The 17,300-nt window shown below is 47.6% G+C and overlaps 1 protein-coding gene and 1 long non-coding RNA gene across 7 annotated transcripts in view; both read right to left on the bottom strand.

The window, feature by feature from the left end:
• Nucleotides 1–564: 564 nt before the first annotated feature.
• LOC144380580 (uncharacterized) lies at nucleotides 565–2,005 on the bottom strand. Its single transcript, XR_013444787.1, has 2 exons — nucleotides 1,713–2,005; nucleotides 565–1,191 (listed from the first exon to the last, which is right to left on the bottom strand). It is a non-coding gene; the product is annotated as an uncharacterized LOC144380580 (long non-coding RNA).
• Nucleotides 2,006–3,603: 1,598 nt separating this feature from the next.
• GAB3 (GRB2 associated binding protein 3) overlaps nucleotides 3,604–17,300 on the bottom strand; it is a 91,220-nt gene continuing 77,523 nt past the window's right edge. For 2 of the 6 annotated variants that reach the window (XM_078064141.1, XM_078064142.1), the window contains exons 9-11: nucleotides 8,959–9,072; nucleotides 7,747–7,859; nucleotides 3,604–3,968 (exon numbers count right to left, since the gene is read on the bottom strand). In XM_078064141.1, coding sequence (XP_077920267.1) covers nucleotides 3,902–3,968; nucleotides 7,747–7,859; nucleotides 8,959–9,072 — 294 coding nt within the window. In that variant the 3' untranslated portion in view covers nucleotides 3,604–3,901. Of the gene's footprint in view, nucleotides 7,860–8,958; nucleotides 9,073–17,300 lie in introns of all 6 variants that reach the window. The other 4 variants (XM_078064144.1, XM_078064145.1, XR_013444563.1 and 1 more) reach the window with 3 other exon arrangements.

The following is a 17,300-nucleotide window of genomic DNA, read 5'->3' as shown; positions in this document are numbered from 1 at the left end:
CATTCCTGGCCACTCTCTTTGAAATTGCATCCCACTTCCTCCCCACCTGCATGACTCTAACAGGTGTGTGTGTGTTTTCGGGGGCGTGGGGGTGGGAAAGAAGTAGGTGGGCGCATCAGGACGGAGATGCAGCTGGGGCAGTAAAGAGTGGTCAGATAGGAAGGCGTTTGGGTGCTATGATGACACTGGGGAGCTCTGCCCAGAGTGGGACAAGATCCACCCTTCAGCTTCTCAGGTTCCCAGTGCTTGCTGCGTTGAGAATAGGATGAGGGCAGGCGGGACAGAAGCGGGGAGACTGGCATCCCGGCAGGAGCCGGGGGTAGCTGGGACCGGGCTGGGGGCAGTGGAGGTGGGGAGAAGGGAGCAGATTCGATTGTATCTTGAAGGTGCAGCCACCAGGGCTGGCTGGTGATGGATTGGACGTGGCCCCGGCCCTCCTCAGATCCTCAGGACCCCTGCAATGAGTTACCCTCCCTCCCGCTCCTCCAGAGTCCGACAGCCTCCCCACCTGCTTCCCTGCTCACCCACCAGCCACCTGCCCCAAGGACAAAGCCACAGCCCGACTCCACTTTCCCAACATTTAATGAGGAAAAAAGATGACATCAACAACAACAACAACAAAAAGCTCATGCCCAAAAAGGGGAGAGAAGTGGGTTTTCGGGACCCCGAGCCGGGGCCGGATCCCTCAGAGGAGGAAGAAGAAGAACCGAGGAGTAAGGCACGGCCGCCTCGGCCAGGCCACTCGGGGCAGGCGCAGGGCAGGGCAGCTGAGGGGCCAGGGGTCCGGGGCCAAGTGCAGACAACACTGAGGAAGTTTGGCAGTAGGGCCGGGAGAAGGAGAGTTCCAGAGTCCCCAGGCCCAGCTCAGGCCCCGGCCCAAGCCTGGCTATAGGCGTCCAGGTGCTCAGGCCGGGGCCCTGGGAGAAGGTACAGTGCGACTCCCCAGACGGTCGGAGGGGATGCCGGGGCCCAGCTGCGGGGACAGCCCTGGGCACAGCCACAGGCCGAGGGCGGCTTCGGGGGCGTCGCCCTCCCTCCACCCACCCCCACCCCCACCCCCACCCCCAAGTGCTGTCGGTGCCGACACCCCCCTGCTCGGAAGGGGCGGGGCCAGCCATGGCCGGGGGGCGGGGGGGGGCAGGTGCCAGAGGCTAGGCCAAGGCTGCCGGTGTCACAGAGGAGCCAGGACGACTCAAGGACAGAAGGTGCGCGAGGTCGACAGCATCCCGGAGAAGGGACACACAGTTACAGATGGAGATGGCGAGGTGGAGATAAATTAAATAAATAGGTGCTTGGGGGTATAAATAGCAAGGAGGGCAGGGGCTGCCACCACGCCTGGGCAGGGGGGCAGGGGGTAGGAGGGCAGGGGGGCAGGGGGGCGGGGGGGCAGGAGGGAGGGCAGGGGGGCAGGGGGCAGGGGGGCAGGAGGGAGGGCAGGAGGGCAGGGGGGCAGGGGGGAGGGCAGGGGGCAGGGGGCAGGGGGGCAGGAGGGAGGGCAGGAGGGCAGGGGTATTGCTGCTGCCGGGGTCAGGGGCTTGGTCCTGTCACCCCTGCCCCCACGCAGGGCCCAGAGGAAGGCACTAATGAATGGGGCCCAGGTGTGCCGGGGGCATATCGGCTCGGTGACCCCCCCGGCCCCCGCCCCCCTGCCCCCCGGATCCGGGGCTCAGCCCAGAGGACAGCTCAGGACTGAGACGCCCCCTCCTCCTCACCGGTTCCGCCACCCTTAGGGGTTGCTGGACACGAGGCTGGTGATCTGTTCCAGTTTCTGTCGCAACTTATGCTTCCGACAAGAGGCATCTCGCTCCAGAGCGCTGAGAACCTGGGGGAGGAGGGTCCCCCCCGAGCTGGGCTGGCGAGGAGGGGCCGGTGCCTTCGGGGCAGAGCCCTCCCCCCCAGCCGGAGCTCTTCCCTCCCTCGCGCCTCGGCGCACCCCTTCCTGTCTGGCCGCCCCCCCCACCCCCGGGCACGTGCGGGGAGGAGCCGCCATCCCTCCCCTGGGAACACGGGGGGGGGGGGGGGGGGGAGGGGGCAGCTTCTCCTCCACCCTGAAGCCCCTCCCGCTGCAGAACTTCGCTCCCTCCTCTCCGGGGCCAGAGGGAAACCCCTCCCGAGAGCGGCTCGGACTGGCTGTCCCCGAGGTCCCCATCCCCTCCGAACCCCCGCCACCCGCACCCACCCCGAACCTCTCTTGTGCAGGTCTCCAGGAGCCCGTTGCCAAGCGCAGCGAGCCTGCTGGGACCTCCCCCCCCCGTGACCGTCAGCAGCCCCCGGCGGGGTGCATCACTCCCTCCTCCCTGACCACCCCTCCCCGGGTGTGTGCGTGTGTGCGCGCGTGGGCACGGCTCATTCCCGTACCGGGAGATCACCGTGCACCTGCACTCTCGGGGTCCCTCCCAGACCCCTGGCCGCCCCTCCTCAGTCTCCGCTGCCGGCTCCCTCTCTTCTCTGCCACCTCCGAGTGTCCCAGGGCCCCAGGGCTCGGTGCGTGGGCCGCCGCTCTCGGCCGCCCTCGGTGAGCTCGTGCAGGCTCAGGGCTTTCAGGGCCGTGTCCTGGCTCACAGTTTGGTATCTCCGCCCCAGACATTTCCCCACACTCCAGACTCCTAGATCCACCTGCCAAATAGACATCTCTACTTAGCTTAACCTTCCCAAGTCCAATCCTATCTAACTTAGCAGCAACTGTCCCACGAATCCAAAAATGGATCTGAGCTTTTACAAAGTCTTTCTCATTTTCTTTTCTTTTTTTTTTAAGATTTTATTTATTTGAGAGAGAGAGAGAGAGAGAGATCACAGAAGGAGAGGAAGAGGGAGGAGATTCCCCGTTGAGCAGGGAGCCCAATGTGGGCTTGATCTCAGGACCCCAGGATCATGACCTGAGACCAAGGCAGAGGCTTCACCGCCTGAGCCACTGGGTACCCCAAGTCTTTCCCCTTTTCCAGGGTAGGTCTTGGTGGTTCTGAAAAGCTTTGGGTCTCTGGCTCCTGATCCCCAGAAGACTTTTTCACCCAGTCTTTCTAACTTTTGTTTGGGATGTTGACCTCATTCTTCAAGTTGCTTAGGGAAAACCCCCAGACTCATTCTTGACTCCTCTTCATCTCCTGGCACCTGTCCAATTCTTCAGCAGGTTGTTTCTATTCAAACTGTTTAGAATAGGACATCTCACCCCTTCTATTGATACCCCCGTGGGGGTCCAGGCAACTGTCTTCCGGCGGGTGTGAGTGCAGTAATCTGCCACCTGCTCTCCCTGATTCTAGTGTTAACCTCTTATACTCTATTCTCAACAGAGAAGCTACAGTAATTCTTGCTTTCAAAATGTTGAGTCAGATCATGTGTCTCCACTGCTCAATTCCCTGCACTGGCTCCATTCTCACCCAGAACATAAGCAAAGGTCTTAACATTGACCAACAAAGCCTCTTGGCTGTGCATTCAACATTCTAGGTTTTCTGAATTAGGGCCCTGCGGTCTGTTCTCCCTGCCGTGAGTGCTTGGTCACGTGCAGCTCCTGGCTTACTCCCTCATCTCCTTCAAGTCTTCCCAAAGCTCATATTCTCACCCTACTTACTCAAGCAGCTGGCCCCCCACAGACCCACACACAGGCAATTCCTTTCCCACTGCTTTTTATTTTCCATGCCATTCACTACCTTCTAATACAGTAGAATGTACAAATTTAGTATTTTCAATTCCTGTCTCCCGTCTTGGGTTGGTGGTCTAGTAACTACCGTTACATAACAACCACACCCAAACCTAGTGACTTAAACCAGCCACTTAGTTGGCACACACACCTCCTGCTTGGGCAGTCCCCGGGGGTCAGGCTCACGTGTGCTCCACGGGATGGCGCGGGTGGTGGCTCAGTGTCGGGCTCCGAGAATCTGCTTCCAAGAGGCCTCAGTCCCACAGTCTACGGGCCAATGGCCTCGGTTCCTTTCCATGTGGTGCAGGCTTCCTCATAGCATGATGGCTGGGTCCTAGGGTGCATATCCCAAGAGAACACCAGCCCTGTGGGCCAACCTGCTCTGCTCTGGGTCAGGGGCTTGGGCTGGGGTGTGCTGGGAAAAAGCATTCATGAGGTCAGCCTCATACTTCTCAGGGGCAAGTAATTTCATGTGGCTTCTTCTCGTCTCTCTGCCTTTGGCCTGCTGCCCCAAACCTGAGCCCCCACCACTCCGGTTGTCCCTGCCTTGCTTCATGGCGTAGAGAGGCCACTGACCCAGTATCCAGAGCAGCTGGGAGCCTCAGCCATGGAGAGAGGGTGGTGGCCCAGGACACTTCCGCTGGGGAGAGGCAGGCTGGGGCTGTCGCTTTTTAAGGTCAGTAATGAGGAAGATCAGGGAGGGTCACGGACTTTGCCAATTACTGCAGTTAGTTTCTGATGAAGAAAAGAGGTGTCAAGATGGGGTTCGGCGGAGCACCGCTCAACTGTTCGTAGCAAAATAACGTGGATGTAGGTGATTCCCTGTGAGTTCGGTTAGGTTTGCTGTGCTTGCAAATGGCAATGGGGGCCTATGTTCACATACTCAACTTTCCAAGTGTGCTCTGCACTTATATCGAATGTCATCACTTTAAACAAATAAGAGAGAACTTGAGTATGATTCCCCCTTATAAGACTTTTATTAATGCCAGAAATGAAACAGTAAAAACATAATGAATTTTTTAACATCAGCATGATTATCGGTACAAGGATGGTATTAACAAGGACCGAGAAGGCCTCGAGAGGAGAAAGTCAGGCCTGAGGGGAGCCTTCAGTCTGACTCAGATCTAAAGGTCACAGTTCAGCGTATCCTTGCTCTAAGGAAGAGGCCTGGACATGGACTTCCACAGGATGATTCTGTGCCTTTGAGCTCTTCCCTCCCCAAGGAAAGCTTAACTCCCAAAGTTCCTGGGCTTGTGGCCTTAGGGACTTGCAGGCTTGAAACCCTTCTGCACTGCACAACCCGATTTGGAGGAATTTCCTAACGAAATGAGATGGAATAAAGCAAAAAGGAACTACGGAAAACTGTGGGATCGATGTCTGCGCTGTCCCGCTGGCTTCTGGGAAAGGGCACCCGGTGCAGCGTGCGCACACGCCGTGTCCACTTGACCCGGAATGCTATCTGGGATCATTTCCATTCTTCAAAAAGTCCCAAACCTCAGCCCTGGTCAGATGTGTAGCCCTGTTACACCTGCATTACCTCCGCAGGAAAGCAGGATTTGGCTGGCATCGTTCTGACCTTCACACAGAGAAAGGACTCTCTCAGGAGCATGCGCTGCTGTCAGCTCAAAGTGACCTGTACTTCGTATCCCTGAGTCCTCGTGCTTTTGGGTAACCATCCATTAGCAGCCTTATCAAAGCGGGACATAATCACACACACCCTGGGAAGGAGCGTGAAGGGCATCTTTTTTTTTAAATCCCTAATTAATTGCTCCCAAACAGGTCACACTAGTCGAGTGTGTACTGCTTCGTGTGGTCACTACTTCCAGGAAATATTCTGTAGAAAGAGGTTTCAGGTGTGGTCAATCGGCTGCCATTTCACTACTGACAATTTCAGCTGTAGTTTTCTTTTCTGATCTGTCTTCAGTCTGGGGTGGTTCTTGGCACTTGGGCATAGAACTTTTCTGCACCAGCCTCTGTCAGGTAATCGGGAATCTAAACACAGGTGCCCCCCCCCCCCCAAAGGCAGGTACCATCTAGAACTGACAGCCCTGGCCTCTTGCCTGAGGCTCTATGACTCTTCGCAAGTCACACAGGGAAGAAGGCAGCTCCTTACAGGCTCCGACCCGCGTGTTGTGTCATGGTGTGGGCTGCAGGGACCTCTCATTTCTCCGCCCCGGCTCATGAAGGACTCTTACATCATTTAAAGCATTCAACAATTTCCCCTCACTTTCCTCCGGGAAGAAAATGAGGTCACCAGGTCCTGCTGCTTTGAACGTCAGAAATACTTCTTTAATGGTCTGAAAAGCCAAGACTGACATTTACTTACCTTTGGGGCAGTTTGAAACCTGAAAACCCTACAGCAAAGCCTACAACTGCCCCGACTGGCCCTGTCATCAACCTGCCTGCCTAGTCAATCCATCCTCCTATAAGACACAAAGCCAGGCAGAATGGTGGACCAGTATCCGCTTACTTCCCAGGTGTTCGATTTGTCTTCTGGCTGCAGGTGCTCAGAACAATCAAGAAGGGCCATTAAATAAAACCCTGTGCCCGACTGAGACTTTTGTCTGGGTCCCCTGGGCCCCAGTGCCCCATCAAAGAAGGGGTGACACGATGCCTTCACGACAGAGTGGGACTGTTTGCTCTCAGGATTTAGTCATTGCTAAAACAGAAGGGAAAAATTCATTGGGAAATTTGAGGATGGAACTCATTGTTTTTTGTTTTGTCGTGTTGTGTTTGTTTTCTGGTCATAACTGTCTATCACTCAAAAGCTTGGGTCCACCATAAGACAGCCAGGGACGATTCGTGCCTTCCCGAGGTGACAAAAAATTCTTCCATCAGCACTAGCCAGCTCACGGGAAACACATTGCAAGGGCACCACGCAATCCAAGAACGGATTTCACAGTGATCGTCAAGAGGTATTTCTAATGGTAACTACTGATTATGTGAGAGTTTCCCATTTGAACACCACACAAAGAAAACCTGGCTTGACATGCATACCTTTCAAGTAAGAAAGCACCTGCTCAAAATCCTATGAAAGGGAGAGGAGATGATGACTCATCTCGTGTCTGCACGGGTTCCTCATGTCTCCAAGGGTGACCAAACTGATAGATTTCATCAAAATCCTCTGAGGCAGTGTAAGATGGTAGAATGAGCCTGCGATGGGCAGCCAGGCCAACTCTATTCTAGGCCTCACTCTGGGTCTTGGCTCTGTGAGGGACCTTAGGCAGTGTTCCTTCTTTTGGTTCTCAGTTTTCTTTCCTTCCAAGTGGGGGCAACAATCTCTGCCAAGCCTAGCTTCTGAGGTTGTTTAGGAAAGAGATGAGATGATGCATGTGAAAACATGCCGAGAAAGGCCAGTGGCAATGGAAGTCCCAGCGTCATCCCATGTGCTTATCACAGAGCCCGGGACTGACTGCCCCTGTCACTTGAATTGTCTTTCTCTGGGGATAGAAATGATTTGTCTGTTGGACTCTTTGAGTAAGGAATGCAGATTCTGCCACCATCTCTGGGTTTGATCCCCTCAATCAGGTCTTCAGGGGCTGGGGCAAGATGGTCTCCAGGAGCCTCTCTGCCAGTATAGTTTGTGACCCAGGAAGCACAGAAGAGAGGTCAGAATTTTCAAGCATGAGAGTCAAATGATTCTGGTGGGCAATACTGGCTCTGATCTGAACTCCCAATGCCCCACTGGAGAGATTCTCAACCGAACTCTGGGGAAAATATGCTCCCAAGTCTTGTTTTTATTGATCCTATCCTGCCGGAATGAATGGCATTTTCTACATTACAGTCCGTGGCTCTGGAATCCTCCATCGCTGCCTCTCCTGTGTGCGGAGCCAACTCCAAGCATCCCGGAGGCTCTGGGCTAGCGTGCCTGGGGAAGGCCACTGCCGAGACGGGTGGGGGTGGGGCTGGGAGCTGGGAAACTACCTCCTCCTCCTCCCCATTCAGTGTGTACAAATACATCCTCTCTCCCCAAGGTTCTTGCCAAGCCCACAGAAATTACAGATTCTCTCTGGATCTTGACCTGCATTGACCATTGGTGCAATTCTGGCAAAAAAACTCAGAGCAAGCCCTGAGCTTCCCTGCCCCATACATGGCCCAAGCACATGTCTCACACTTTAGATTGCCTCTCATCCGTCCACTCCTGCTTTGTGCTCTGGAGGGCTTGGGTCTTCTGCTCATCCACCTGGACATAGTCGACTCTTTGCTCTTCTGAAAGGAGAAGTTTCTAAAGGGGGAGAACAAAAAGGTTTTCATTACATTGAATAAAAAAAAAAATCAGGAAAATGTCAGCCCTTTTGGGGTAGATTACAGCGTCGTTAAATATTTGCTGCCCCTTCCTCCTGGGTCATTCCCTGCAGAACCCTTACACTTTGGGTAGATGGTTAAATATCTCTTTTCCTGGGCTCCCTTCAACTTCGTTCTAGCCATTCGGCCCGCTCTGACCAATATAACGTGAGTGGAGGTGACACATGCTGACCCGAAAGGGAAAAGACCTAGCACGTGATTCTGCCACGAGACCAGCGTGCCTCAGCTGGGGGGGCTGCTTCTCCTGGGCCCTGGATGGAAGATGACCTGGCCTGCAGCCGACGGGTCTGTGGGCAATAATGGAAAAGGCCTGGGGGGTTGTCTGTCCTGACTGCAGGGCCCTGCACCAAAACCGACTGAGGCACCCTCTTGTACTTGTTGGTCTCCCCCTTCTGACTGGTTTTTCTGGAATATCAGTTCAGGTTTGGGGAATGAAATTAAAGGTCAAGGAGAAGTGGGAGTTCATTTGGCAAAAGGAAAGGGAAATCTCCCAGATTTTTTTCTTGCGCACACACACAAAATGGAATCATACCGTATATCCTGTTCAGCTAAATTGCTTCTCTCATCAAACAATATATATCGTTCGGCACATTTTAGATTACAACCACCCCTTGCTCAAAAATATTTAGCTGTTTTGCACTGCTTACCATTCATTCATTCCGTGGCTTACACTGTGTAGTGGGTGACCAGCTAGGGTCGCTTACACGTATTAACTCTGTTCATCCTCACGACAGGCCTCGATGTCGATGCTATTATTTCTGGTCCCCACTTTACAGGTGAGAATACTATATAAAGGAGTCAAAACTGCCCAGCCTGGCATTTGAGGCTCTTTACTGAGGGGCTCCATTTCCAACTGAGAGCTCCCCAGAGTCTAAGCAAACTACGCCGTTCCTTCTTCCCTAAGCAGACCCCTCCTACGCCGATACATATCGGTATATTTAAGATCTTCCAAAGAGAACACGCATGGTTGAGTCATCAGGAAGATGTAAACAGAACAGGAGTCTCCTGGGAATTCCTACCTGCTGTACAGGGGCTGCTGATGCTGAATTGAAGTCCAGAGCTAAATAATCCAAGCTGAATTTCTTTGTCCATGTCAGAGCACCGCTGCGTAGGGAGTTGGCTGTTCTGTGATTCTAGAAACCAACATCACAGGACTCAGGTTAAGGATATCTGGCCGGGCTGCCCAAGGGAAGGAGGGCGAGTCACGTCTCCACTTGAGCATCGGCCATCAGATCACAACAGAGTGTGATGAGACCTGCACAGAGCAGCCTCCCTGTCTGAAATACAATATAGACAATTCAGCTTTCACACAAAGCTATACCTTCATTCACCACGGAAACAGTTGGCCAAAATCTCCCTCAAGAAGAAACTGTTTTAAGGATATGACAGGCCCAAGGTACCTTAGAGACTAAATCCCCAAAAGATCAATCACAGTTATTAAAGTTCTAGTAAAGTTGCCCCAGATGCACTCAGACACTTTATACAATGTGCACAGTGTAACGTGTGCGACACACACCCCTGGACTCCCCACTCAGCCTCAGAAGCACCTGTTGCCCTTCTACGACCTCCTTCTCTCCTCACCAGAGACTAAGCACTATATTGAATTTTGCCTTTACCACTCTTTTCAAATACGGTTTTGACAGTGTGTAAGTACCCTTAAATCACATACTTTAGTTTTGCCTGTTTTGAACTTTTATCTCCGACTTTACTATCACCAAACTATTTCTTTTTTTTTTAAGATTTTATTTATTTATTTGACAGAGAGACACAGCGAGAGAGGGAACACAAGCAGGGGGAGTGGGAGAGGGAGAAGCAGGCTTCCCGCGGAGCAGGGAGCCCGATGCGGGGCTTGATCCCAGGACCCCAGGATCATGACCTGAGCCGAAGGCAGACGCTTAACGACTGAGCCACCCAGGCGCCCCTATGATATTTTCTAAATGAAGAGTCGTTCCCACTTTTAATGTAATATTTTCCCGAGTGGCTTGTTTTTGTATTTTAAGGAATCCTTCCGATGCTGAGGTCGTAACTTGTTGCCCCATATTTTCTAAAATTATAAAGTTTTGCCCTTCACATTTAAGTAATAATGTAGCCTGAGCTGATTTTAACCTATGGTGGTGAAATAGGGATACAGGGAGGCCTGGGTGGCTCAGTCGTTAAGCGTCTGCCTTCGGCTCAGGTCATGATCCCAGGGTCCTGGGATCGAGCCCCACATCGGGCTCCCTGCTCGGCGGGAAGCCTGCTTCTCCCTCTCCCACTTCCCCTGCTTGTGTTCCCTCTCTTGCTGTGTCTCTCTCTGTCAAATAAATAAATAAACTCTTTAAAAAAAAAAAAGAAAAGAAATAGAGATACAATCCATTCCTTTTTTGTTGTTTTTACCCCACATGGATAGCCATCCTTTCTCCTGTGATGCAACCTCTAGTCACATATTAAGTTCCCATATGTGAATAGATGTTGAGTTCTATCAAATACTTGTTCTGCATCTGAGATAATCACGTCATTTTTTCCTTTAGTATGTTAATGTCTTGACTGACTTAAAAGATTCTTTTAATTTATAGTTGTTATAGCTCATCTCTCAGAAAATATTAAGGAGTGCACTTGTTGCAATGAACACAGGGTATTGTAGGGAAGTTTGAATCGCTATATTGTACTCTGAAAAACCAATATAACACTATGTTAACTAACTGGAATTAAAGCTTAAAAAAAGGTAATAATAGATTTTTAAAAAACGTTTCCCCTTCTGGCACAGTTTTTGTTTCCTCTGATCTGTTTTGGTCTCTACCCTTCACGCCAGAGCTTTCCAGAAAGGTCTGATGAAATCATTGGCTGTCTGCTCATATTTAAGAGCCAGAGACCCTAAAGTTGACTGGAAGCTTTGAGTACATTGGTGGTACTTCTCAACTGCGGGGTTCACTTCAGGGGGATCCTACTGGATGGTCTTCTTGGGTAACCCTCAATGTCAGGACCTAGGTCTTCCTCGGGCTGCTCAAATAGCCCAGAGAACTATCTTCCGATCTCCAGGACTCAATTGGAAAGGTCTGATTGTCAACATTGTGGAAAAGAGGGGCTAGGGAAAAGGTTCGGGAATGGTTCTCATATCCATTAGGCATATTTACCTCATCACCTCGTGTTTAGTATAGTATTCTTGGTCATATGGGTCTAATGTCTCCCCCCACCAGTCCAGAGAACCCTTGTTTTACTCTCTCCAGAGACTACACTTCAACTTTTCTGTAGAGACGGGAAGTCATAGAGGTCCACCACCATGCAGTGAGGGAGGGGCATTTTGAGATTTACCTGCTGCTTAGGCGGACTTTGGACCACTACCTCTTCTTTTCCTTTCCCTTCAGCCCCACTTCCAGAACTATGTGCCATGGACAAGTCCTGAACCTTTTGGTATTCTGTAATATATTCTGCCTACCCCCCCCACCCCGGTGTATTTAGGTGTATTCCTGGGTCTGATAAGTCATTTACCACACATCCATCTGCTTTCCAGTTTCCAGTGTCACTGCTATTATCTTCTTCAATTCTCTACGCCCTTACGGGTTTATGCCTTTAACAAATCCCTTTACTGGCATTTTAGAGGCTGTTTTGGGATGGAGGGAAAACAGAAGCCTGTGGTCAATCTGCCATCTTTACGGAGATGTCCAAGAACAGAATCTGAAATGTTAAACCCACTTTGTATACCTGGGATAAGTTCAACTTGTTTGTGTATATTCTCAGCTTTTCATAGTGCTGGATTTATTTTGCTAAAATCTTCTTTAGGGCTTCTTTTCTAACAACTTTATCGAGCTGTAATTCCAGACCATACAACTCTCCCATTTAAAGCGGTGCTCAGCGTATGCCCATATTTGTGCAATCACTGTCTCAATTAATTTTAGAATATTTTCATCACCCCAAAAAGAAATCCTGCACCCCTTGCTGTCACCCCCAGTCTCACCATCTCCCCAAGCTCTAGGCAACCACCACTAATCTATCTTCTGTCTCTAAAGACTTGTTATTCTAGCCATTCCATACAAATGCAATCATACAGTATGTGGTCTTCTGAGAGGACTGGCTTCCTCTCACTCAGCATACTGTTTCCGAGGTTCACAATGTTGTTTCATTGCATGGCTGCATAGCATTCCACTGGGTGGCTATACCACATTTTATTTACCATGTCAACAGCTGATGAACATTTGGGCTATTTTCACTTTTTGGCTATTAAGAAAGTGCTGCTGGGGCGCCTGGGTGGCTCAGTCAGTTAAGCATCTGCCTTTGGCTCAGGTCATGATCCCGGGGTCCTGGGATCGAGCCCTGCGTCTGGCTCCCGGCTTGGCCGGGAGCCTGATTCGGGAGCCTGATTCTCCCTCTCCCTCTGCCTGCCCCTCCCCCTACTTGTGCTCACTCTCTCTCTGTCAAATAAATAAATAAAATCTTAAAACAACAACAACAACAACAAAGGATGGGGCACCTGGGTGGCTCAGTCGTTTAACTGTCTGACTCTTGATTTCGGCTCAGGTCATGATCTCAGGGTTCTGGCATTGAGCCCAGCATGGGGCTCCATGCTCAGTGGGGAGTCTGCTTCTCCCTCTGCTCCTCCCCCGCTCGTGCTCTCTCTCTCTCTCTCAAATAAATAAATAAATAAATAAATAAATCATTAAAACAAAGGACAGAAATGGTTGAAGAAATAGACATAATGAAATAAGAATTGAATGACTGTATTCAGGGAAAAAAGTGAAGAGAAAGATAAAATCAGTCTCAGAGATGAAGCCTAAGTCACAAGATTCCCAGGGAAAAAGAGATTCAACTGAAAATTTAATGAATGTCATTGAAGAAATGCCAGAAAACAGCTAAGAGAATAAAAAAGAAAAAGAATCACAGAAAAAAAATGGTTGAAATAGAAGACAGGCAAACAAGATGCAGTATACATATTTATTATTAGATTCCTCATAGAAGGAAAACCAAACAATGGTATAGTACTAATATTAAAAACTATAATCTGGGGCGCCTGGGTTGGCTCAGATGGTTAAGTGTCTGCCTTCGGCTCAGGTCATGATCCCAGGGTCCTGGGATCGAGCCCCGCATTGGGCTCCTGGCTCAGCGGGGAGCCTGCTTCTCCCTCTCCCTCTGCCTCTCCCCCTGCTCATGCTCTCTCTCTCTCTGTATCTCTGTGTCTCAAATGAATAAAAAAAAAAAAACTATAATCCAAGAAAAAGTCCACAGATAAAGTAACACCTGACGCTGCATATTGGAAGGGCCCACCAAGTACCTGGATTAACTGGATGGTCAATTTTACCCAAGATGGTAAATTCTATTACAACGGCTATATTGATAAAATGCCAGAACAAAAATAAATAAATTAGGGACGCCTGGGTGGCTCAATCGGTTAAGCGACTGCCTTTGGCTCAGTTCATGATCCCAGGGTCCTGGAATCGAGCCCCACGTTGAGCTCCCTGCTCGGCAGGGAGCCTGCTTCTCCCTCTCCCTCTGCCTGCCATTCCGCCTACTTGTGCTCGCTCTGTCAAATAAAAAAAAGTGCTGCTATGAACATTTGTGTGCAAAATTTGGTTGGACATATTCTTCTTTAGGATATTTTAATCTGTGTCAATGAGTAAAATTGGTCTATAATTTTGTACTTATGTTATCGCTATTTGTATCACGTTATTTTAGCCTTATAAAATAAGGTGGGTAATATTTCCTCTTTTTCCATTCCCTGGAGGCATTTGTATAAGATTGTAATGATCTCTTCCTTTTGGTAGAAAGTGTTTGTACAATTGTTTGGGCCTCATGATCCTTTGTAGTAGAATTTTCCCTACTGATTCAGTTTCTCTAGTAGTTATATAATCATTCAGGTTTTCTATTTCTACTTGAATGTGTTTTTGGATATTTTCTGATAATTTGCCTATTTTCACCAAAGTTGTCAAATTCACTGGCATGGAGTTCAAAATATTCTCTTATCATCAATCTCTGGCATATTTGCAATTATTACCTCCTTTACATTTTTAATATTGTTTATTTGTATCCATTGCTTTTTCTTGATTAGTTATGTTCAATTTTAGTCTTTATTTTTTTTTTAAAGATTTTATTTATTTGACAGAGAGAGCACAAGCAGGGGGAACAGCAGAGGGAGAAGCAGCCTCCCCACCGAGCAGGGAGCCTGACGCGGGACTCAATCCCAGGACCCTGGGATCACGACCTGAACCAAAGGCAGACGATTAATGGACTGAGCCATCCAGGCGCCCCTAATTTTAGTTTTTAAAGAGCCAATTAGGTCAGCGTTGATCCTCTCTAATTTTGTTATTTTGTTCATTTCTGTTCTTGTCTTTATTCATTTTCCTTTTGTGGGGTTAATTTTTTTCAATTTATTATTATGAAAATGTCCTAATAATCAGCCAAATTAAAGAAAATATACTGTGAATACCCATATCCCCACCATTTACATTCTACCACTAACATATGACTACATTAAATTGCTCGTGAGTCTTCAGACTGAGGACTAGTATCTTTCATGCATCGTGAGAAACTCTGCCATTATCCCTTTACATATGGTTTCTCTATCTTTTTTATTATCTCCTTCTAGAACTCTGACTGGACAAATGTTTGATCTTCTCATACTATCTTCCATGTCTCAAATTTCTCTACGCTTTTATCTCCTTGTCCTGATTTACTAGTAACTTCTTCACAACGATCTTCCAGTTCACTAAATCCCTCTTTGGGTTTAATCTGCTCAACCCATCCATTGAGTTTCTAATTTCTTTTTTTTTTTTTTAAGATTTTATTTATTTATTGAGAGAGAGAGAATAGCAGGGGGGTGGGGCAGAGGGAGAAGCAGGCTCCCCGCTGAGCAGGGAGCTGGATGCGGGGCTCAATCCCAGGACCCTGAAATCATGACCTGAGCCAAAGGCAGATGCTTAACAGACTGAGCCACCTAGGCGCCCCCACTGAGTTTCTAATTTCATCCCAATTTTTATTTCTAGAAGTTCTAAATGGTCTTTTCTAATCTGCCTGGTCATTTTTTTAAAAAGATTTTATTTATTTGACAGACAGAGAGGCGGCGAGAGAGAGAACACAAACAGGAGGAGCGAGAGAGGGAGAAGCAGGCTCCCTGCTGAGCAGGGAGCCCAACATGGGACCCCGGGATCATGACCTGAGCTGAAGGCAGACGCTTCACCGAGTCGAGCCACCCAGGCACCCCTGGTCATTTTTTAATAGTATCTTGTTAGTCCAACTTTCAACTTATCTTATTTCTTTAAATATATCAAACATAACTATTTTATTTTCAAAATCCAATTATTTCCAATAATGGCTTACTTCTGTATTTGATTCTATTGTTTGTAATTTGTATCAATTCTCAGGATTTGTAATTCCTTGACATTTTTGGTCCCAGAGATTCCCCTTCCTTTCTTGTCAGGTGAGTTTTGTTTTACAAAAATATATTCTCTATCATTTTAAGATATTTGATGTGGTGGTCTGTGATTTTCATGGTAGCTTGCCTACTGAAGCTCCCCATCAAATTAAAAAAAAATAGAACAAATGTAGTTCCACTTCCTTTTGTTTAAGATTGGGTTTTTAAGTAATCTTTACACCTTACATGGGGTTCGAACTCACAACCCCGAGATCAAGAGCTGCATGTTCCACCAACTGAGCCAGCCAGGCGCCCCAATGTAGTTCTACTTCTAATGTTGGATTAAATAGTCTTGACCACCCTTCCTGCAAAGAACAATATTTCATTTTTGGTAGAATTTGGTGAATTGTTTCTAAAGGACCAAAATAGCCACAGAAACCTGGAGGAAGATAAACAAAGCAGGAGGACTTATTTTCCTCGATACCGAGACTTACCAAGCTACAGTAACTAGCATAGTGTGGTACTGTCCAAAGATAGACACGTAGACCACTGGAACAGATTTGAGAGCCCAGAAAAAGACCCATACACACACGGATACTTGATTTCTGGCAAAGATAGCACTGCAGGATAGTGGCAAATTACAGTAACTTTAAATAAATGGTGACAGATCAATTAGAGAAACATATTAAGGGAAAATGAAACTTGACTCCTACCTCAAATCATACACAGAAGTTAATTCCAGGTGCATTGCAGACCTAACCGGGAAAGGTACAACTATAAAGCTTCTGGCAAATAACCAAAATTCACCCAAGATTACATAGATCATGTTAATGGTCCTGCAACTATTAAAGAAATTGAAGTCACCCACATGGTTTCACTGATAAATTTACCAAAAAACTTAAAGAATAAATAACACTAATTCTACACAATCTATTCCAGAAAATAGAAGAGAACACTTCCTGAGGATTCCAACATTACCTTGATAACAAAACAAGGCAAAGACACTATGAAAAACCTGCAGATCAATATCCATCGTGACCATGGATACAGAATACTCAACAAAATGTTAGCAAATCAAATCCAGCAATAGATAAAAAGAATACTACACCATGACCAAATGGGATTTATTCAGTGAATACAAGACTGATTCAATATTCAAAAATAAACCAGTGTAGTCCACAATATTTACAGTCTAAAGAAGAAAATTAATGATCATATCAATAAATGCAGAAAAGCATTTGATAAAATCCAGCATCCATTCATGATAAAAAAAAAAAACTCTCAGAAAACTAATAAAAGGGAACTTTCTTACCCTGATAAAGAATCACTATAAAATACCCACAGCTAACGTACTCAATAGTGAAAGACTGAATGATTTCCCCCTGAAATGGAGACAGAGATTCATCTCACCACATGTATTCAACATTGTACTAAAAGTGTCAGGCTGGTGATAAAGCAAGTAAAAGAATGAAGGAGCATACAGATTGAAAAGGAAGGAATAAAACACTGTATTTACAGATGAGATGATCATGTAAACAGAAAACCCCAGGGAATCTAAAGAAAATAAACCTCCCATATTTAATAAGGGAATTTAGCAAGGTCACAGGACATGAGGCGAACACACAAAAAACAATCATATTTGTATATACTGCCAATGGACAACTGAAAGCTGAAATTACAAAAATGCCATTTACAATAGCTCCAAAAGGTGAAATACACAGGTAGAAATCTAATAAAACATGATAACATCTATATGTTGAAATTATAAAATCCTGAGGAAAGAAATAAAGAAAATCTGAATCAATGCAGACATGCCATATTCATGAATTAGAAGATTCAGCATAGTAAAGATGTCAATTCTCCTCAAATTTATTCACACTTGATCTTAGCCAAAAGGCCGAGAAGCGATTCTCCTCAAATTTATTCATAGATTTAATACAATTCCAATCAAAATCACATCAGGTTATTTTGTTAGATAATGACAAGCTTATTTCCAAAACTGGAAAGGCAAAGGGGGCAGAATTAACAAAAAAAATTTTT

The sequence above is a fragment of the Halichoerus grypus genome, chromosome X (genome assembly GCF_964656455.1).
Source record: "Halichoerus grypus chromosome X, mHalGry1.hap1.1, whole genome shotgun sequence".
NCBI lineage: Eukaryota > Metazoa > Chordata > Mammalia > Carnivora > Phocidae > Halichoerus > Halichoerus grypus.
The sequence above is the reverse complement of the archived record's forward strand: the minus strand, read 5'-3'. Positions and strand labels throughout refer to the sequence as shown.